The 6,118-nt window shown below is 35.9% G+C and overlaps 1 protein-coding gene across 1 annotated transcript; it reads left to right on the forward strand.

Annotated features, from left to right (window-relative positions):
* LOC127363126 (zinc finger protein 83-like) lies at positions 1-6,118 on the forward strand. Its single transcript, XM_051399639.1, has 4 exons — positions 1-711; positions 3,063-3,382; positions 3,460-3,517; positions 3,974-6,118. Exons 1-4 carry the CDS (start codon positions 252-254, stop codon positions 5,437-5,439), a joined length of 2,304 nt encoding a protein of 767 aa, XP_051255599.1. The 5' UTR covers positions 1-251; the 3' UTR covers positions 5,440-6,118.

Genomic DNA, 6,118 nt, shown 5'->3' on the forward strand with positions numbered 1-6,118 from the left:
TAAAATAACTACAATTCTAAACACCGATAATTAATCAATATTCATGAAACGGACTGAGCATGCGTTTGGCAAAACTGTGTGCGCATGCGCACCAACAGCAGCGTTTCCGGACTACAAATCTCCGCTCCCTTCAGTCAGTGCGCTTCACGCTACAAAAACAAAAACAACCACTTTAAAAAGCAGTTAAATGTTTTATATTAACGGTCGAATATAAAGAGAATGGCGGAGGAGAAAACTCTGGGGTAATAAAGATGGACGCCGGTGTTAACGACAGCTTTGAGAACCGGACACGGACCGCGGTGGACCTCTCTCTCCGGGACACCGTCGCCGCGCTGCAGCGGGACGGAGGCGGGACGGAGGCGGACACACTTCCTGAAATCCTCCGGGACATCGGGAGAGATTTAACCGCCACAGTAACCGAGCTGCACCGGGACACCTGCGCCGAAGTGCTGCGGGACAACCGGGCTCTGAGGGCGGAGCTCGGCCGGCTGGAGGCCGAGCTGAAGAGCAGCATCGCGGCCGGGTTCCAGCTGGAGAAGCAGCTGCGGAGCCAGGTGGGCCGGCTGAGGAGGGAGGTGGCTCACCTGGACCGGGACCTGGAGAGGGTGAGGGCGGGGAGCCAGAGGACCAGAGAGCGGCTGGAGACCCAGCGGGGACAGAGGACCCTGAGTGGGCCGGTTCATGTGCTGCTGCAGGGCGGATCAATGCTCGGTGAGAGGACCGGAGTTTATTATTATTATTAGATCTTTATTATTATTATATCTTTATTATTATTATATCTTTATTATTATTATCACTTTATTATCACTTTATTATTATTATATCTTTATTATTATTATATCTTTATTATTATTATATCTTTATTATCACTTTATTATTATTATATCTTTATTATTATTATTATCACTTTATTATCACTTTATTATTACTTTATTATCACTTTATTATTACTTTATTATTACTTTATTATTATTATATCTTTATTATTATTATATCTTTATTATCACTTTATTATTACTTTATTATCACTTTATTATTACTTTATTATTACTTTATTATCTTATTACTATCTTTATTATTATTATATCTTTATTATCACTTTATTATTACTTTATTATTATCTTTATTATTATTATATCTTTATTATTATTATCACTTTATTATTATTTTATCTTTATTATTATTATCACTTTATTATTACTTTATTATTACTTTATTATTATTATATCTTTATATACTTATTACTATACTTTATTATTATTATTATATCTTTATTATTATATCTTTATTATATCTTTATTATCACTGTATTACTATTATATCTTTATTATTATTGTCACTTTATTATCACTTTATTAAATCACTTTATTATTACTTTATTATCACTTTATTATTATCTATATCTATTATTACTTATTATCTTTATTATTACCACTTTATTATAACTTTATTATTATTATCACTCTATTATCCTATTACTATATCTTTATTATTATTATATCTTTATTATCACTTTATTATCACTTTATTATCACTTTATTACTATATCTTTATTATTATTATCACTTTATTATTACTTTATTATTATTATATCTTTATTATTATTATTATCACTTTATTATCACTTTATTACTATATCTTTATTATTATTATCACTTTATTATCACTTTATTACTATATCTTTATTATTATTATCACTTTATTATCACTTTATTACTATATCTTTATTATTATTATCACTTTATTATCACTTTATTATTACTTATTATTATACTTTATTACTATATCTTTATTATTATTATCACTTTATTATCACTTTATTACTATATCTTTATTATTATTATTATCACTTTATTATTACTTTATTACTATATCTTTATTATCACTTTATTACTATATCTTTATTATTACTTTATTATCACTTTATTATTATATCTTTATTATTATTATCACTTTATTACTATATCTTTATTATTATTATCACTTTATTATTATTATCTCTTATTATTATTATATCTTTATTATTATTATATCTTTATTACTATATCTTTATTATTACTTTATTATCACTTTATTATTATTATCACTTTATTAATATTATTACTTTATTAATATTATCACTTTATTATTATTATCGCTTTATTATTACTTTATTATTACTTTATTGTTATTATAACTTTATTATTACATTATTATTATTATTAATTTATTAATATTATTACTTTATTATTATCACTTTATTATCACTTTATTATTACTTTATTATTATATCTTTATTATTATTATAACTTTATTAGTACTTTATTATAATTACTTTATTAATATTACTTTATTATTATTATTTATTATTATATATAAATAATAATAATAAATGAATATAATATATGAATATATTTAATTGTTTTTACATGTTAATATCTTTAATTAAACATTAAAAAAGAAAAAAGAGAAAAAAATTACACATAGATTTTATGTTAAATTAAAGCTAAAAACCTCCATTATTTAATTTAGTAAAAATTACTTATTACATATAAATACATATATTATATTATTACAATATTATTACTATTACAGTAAAAAGATATTAATACTGTTGTGTTTTCATGCATATTTTATCTTAGTTTATCATCAGTTTTACCATATTAATAAACAGTTTTACCGTATAATCAGTTTTATCTTATAAATAAACAGTTTTATTTTATAAATAAACAGTTTTATCTTATAAATAAACAGTTTTATCTTATAAATAAACAGTTTTACCTTATAAATAAACAGTTTTATCTTATAAATAAACAGTTTTACCTTATAAATAAACAGTTTTATCTTATAAATAAACAGTTTTATCTTATAAATAAACAGTTTTACCTTATAAATAAACAGTTTTATCTTATGATGCTGTGACTGTAGTTTTAAATTCCTTTAAAATGTCGTATAAATAAAAGTTTCACCAGCAGATATTAAAGTGTTTTACTGTTACAGAAACTTTAAACTATTTAGAGTTTACTTTACATTGAGGTCTAATTATATTATTGTATAACTTTCTGTTTCCATGGCGACCACAGGGAGTCCTGCTGTGTCTCTGTACACCAGTCAGACGGTGGCGGACCCCGCCGCTCTCTCTGCAGCCATCTTGAGCTCTGCAGTGGCCACAGGTCTGACCTCCGCTCAGCCCTCGGCGCCTCTGGTGGTGACGAGTCAGCCGCTGCCCGACCGCCGCTCTCCGACCGTCACGCAGACTTCCCAGAACCCCCTGCAGTCTGTGCAACCTGACAGTCAGGGTCTCCAGACGCCCCCGGAGGCGGCGGGAGGAGCTGCAGGCGACCCACCGACCTCGACCGCGGAGCGAAACAGACCATCATCAGGAGTCGACTCTCAACCTCAGGTAGTAAAGTTTACATCGCCATGGTAACGTTTAACTTTTGGGGATTTTGTTAATAAAAAATCTCGTTTTTTTTACAGGAAACGGCGACGAAACTCAGTGAAGACAAACCTGAAGATGTTGGAGGAAAATCAGCAGGTGATTTCAGACTGATTGTTTATTGATTATTGATCAGTATACACTGTATCTTTATGGATGATATTGATCAGTGTACACTGTATCTTTATGGATGATATTGATCAATATTTTTTTTATAATATTTTTTAAGTACACACTGTATCTTTAAGTTATACAGTACACTGTATCTTTATGGATGATATTGATATATCTTTATATATTTCAGTATACACTGTATCTTTATGGACGATATTGATCAGAATACACTGTATCTTTATGGATGATCAGGTTTATGAGTATTAGTATTAGTGTGATTAATGCTTTGATAATGAGAGTATTGATTACTGAGGCTTGCTGATCAGGATCCCGTTGCAGAAAACCACAACAACTTTAAGACTCCAGATTAAAGACAGAAAGTGTGATCTTCTCTTTCGACACAACATACAAAGCTAATGTTGCTCTTTTTTCTCACCTCAGGCTTTGGGAAGAGTAACAACCAGGAGACAAACAATAGGAAAAAGGAGAAGCATCAACAGAAGCGAATCTTTTGTGACAAATGTAACAAAGGCTTCCACTACCGACATCAGCTGAAGCAGCACATGAGTCGTCATGAGCAACCGTTCGCCTGCGATCAGTGCGACAAACGCTTCCACAAGGAGAAGAGCTTCCAAACTCACCTCCAGGCCCACAAAGTGAAACTAGCGAGAGAAAACAGTCAGAAAATGTGGCCTTGTAGCCGGTGTGACAAACAGTTCAGACTCCAGAAGAAACTGGAAGCTCACCTGTTGCACCACGAAGAGCAGAAGATCTTCAAGTGCTCCGTTTGCGAGAAGTCGTTCGGTAAGATGCACCTGCTGAAACGTCACGAGGCCGTCCACTCCGGTGTCCGCCCGTTCGTCTGCGACACCTGCGGTAAAGGATTCACCGCCAAGAGCGTCCTGCAGGAGCACCAGTCCATTCACACCGGAGAAAAACCTTTTACCTGCTCCTCCTGCGGGAAGAGTTTCAGGACTTCTGCTCACCTGTTCTCTCACAAGAAGGTGCACTCAGAGGAGCGGCCGTTCGAATGCTCCGACTGCGGTAAGACGTTCAAGCTGAAGCGAGCGCTGGTGCAGCACCGGATCGTCCACACGGGGGAAAAACCCTTCGTCTGCCAGACCTGCGGGATCAGATTCGGTCTGAAGAACAACCTCCGGAGACACCTCCGCGTGCACACGGGTGAGAAGCCGTTCAGGTGCGAGGAGTGCGGGGAGGAGTTCTCGGGAACGTGTGCGTTCAAGACCCACATGCTTGTTCACGGTGCAGAGAAACCGTTTATGTGTGACCTCTGCGGGAAGACGTTTTTCTACAACTCGAAGCTGCTGGAGCACCAACAGGTGGCGCACCGGGACCGAGAGGTGGCGCAGACGAACCTCGAATCCTTCCGCTGTGCCGTCTGTCAGAAAGCGTTTTCTAGCGCTGACACCTTGAGAGTTCACGAAGGAATCCACGCAGAGGAAAACAAATTCATCTGCGCTACCTGCGGGAAGTCTTTCCACCGTAAATGTACGTTTGTCTACCACATGCGGCGGCACGGCGAGGAGAGGCTCACCAGCTGCGCCGTGTGCGGGAAGAGGTTCCCGCAGCTGAGCCGTCTGAAGGACCACATGACGCTGCACACCGGAGAGAAGAGGTACACGTGCGAACAGTGCGGCAAAGCTTTCAGGACGCGCAACAACTTCTACCGACACGCCAAACTCCACAGAGGAGAGCGGCCGTACGAGTGCCGGGTCTGCAGCAGCAGGTTCAGCCAGTCCAACCAGCTGAAGTCGCACATGCAGATCCACACCGGGGTGAAGCTGTACTCCTGCGGGCGCTGCGGCCGGGGCTTCTCCGACTCCAGGCAGCTCAAGAAACACAGCTGTGGTGACGGCTTTCAGAAACCAGCCATCAATCTATGTTGAAAAGACAACCACATTTTGAAGATGGTAACACATCAGCTCAACTGTGATTGGAGCACAGGGCAAAAAGGGGCGGAGCTTAGGAAGGTTAGAAGAACGGATTGAGGTGAAAGTTTGTACCAAGGTTCAAGTTCCCCAGACAACGAGTCCGACTGAATGTCGTGACTTTCCCTTTAGGAACATGAACATCAGGATGAACTGACTTTAATCTATCGTCAGGTCAACATTTTAACGTGTCCAGTGCCTTCGTTAACCTTTAACCTGAGCTGTACAGATGAACAAAAGGCAGGGTTCACTAGCTGTAGAGACGCTTGTATGTTTAAATATATAATATATAGATAAATATATATAATAAAAGGACAGACAGACAAACAGCACTGTGAATAAATATAAACAACTCAGGGTTTGTCACAACAATGTGACATCAACAGGTAATTCTACCTTTCACCTGTTGATTGGTGGATAAAATGATGTCACTGTGATACTCCTGTTTACTTCCTGAAGGTATACGTAATCGTTTTAATGTTCATTGTTTTACACTGAAGTTGTCTGTTGTTGGTTTATTTTTATATATACTGAAAATAAGCTTCATTATATTAAAAACATGTTTACCTACCAGAACAATACACTGATTAACGTTTACTTTTAAGTGTTTAAATTAAATAAAATGTGTTTGAAAAAA

Source organism: Dicentrarchus labrax, unplaced genomic scaffold (assembly GCF_905237075.1).
Source record: "Dicentrarchus labrax unplaced genomic scaffold, dlabrax2021, whole genome shotgun sequence".
NCBI lineage: Eukaryota > Metazoa > Chordata > Actinopteri > Moronidae > Dicentrarchus > Dicentrarchus labrax.

What these genes read in the sequence shown, in the direction of transcription:
- LOC127363126 (XM_051399639.1), top strand. Translation starts at nt 252, where the DNA reads ATGGACGCCGGTGTTAACGACAGCTTTGAGAACCGGACACGGACCGCG. An exon ending in GAGTCGACTCTCAACCTCAG is followed by an intron (nt 3,383 to 3,459) that starts GTAGTAAAGTTT and finishes TTTTTTTTACAG; the next exon opens with GAAACGGCGACGAAACTCAG. An exon ending in TGTTGGAGGAAAATCAGCAG is followed by an intron (nt 3,518 to 3,973) that starts GTGATTTCAGAC and finishes TTCTCACCTCAG; the next exon opens with GCTTTGGGAAGAGTAACAAC.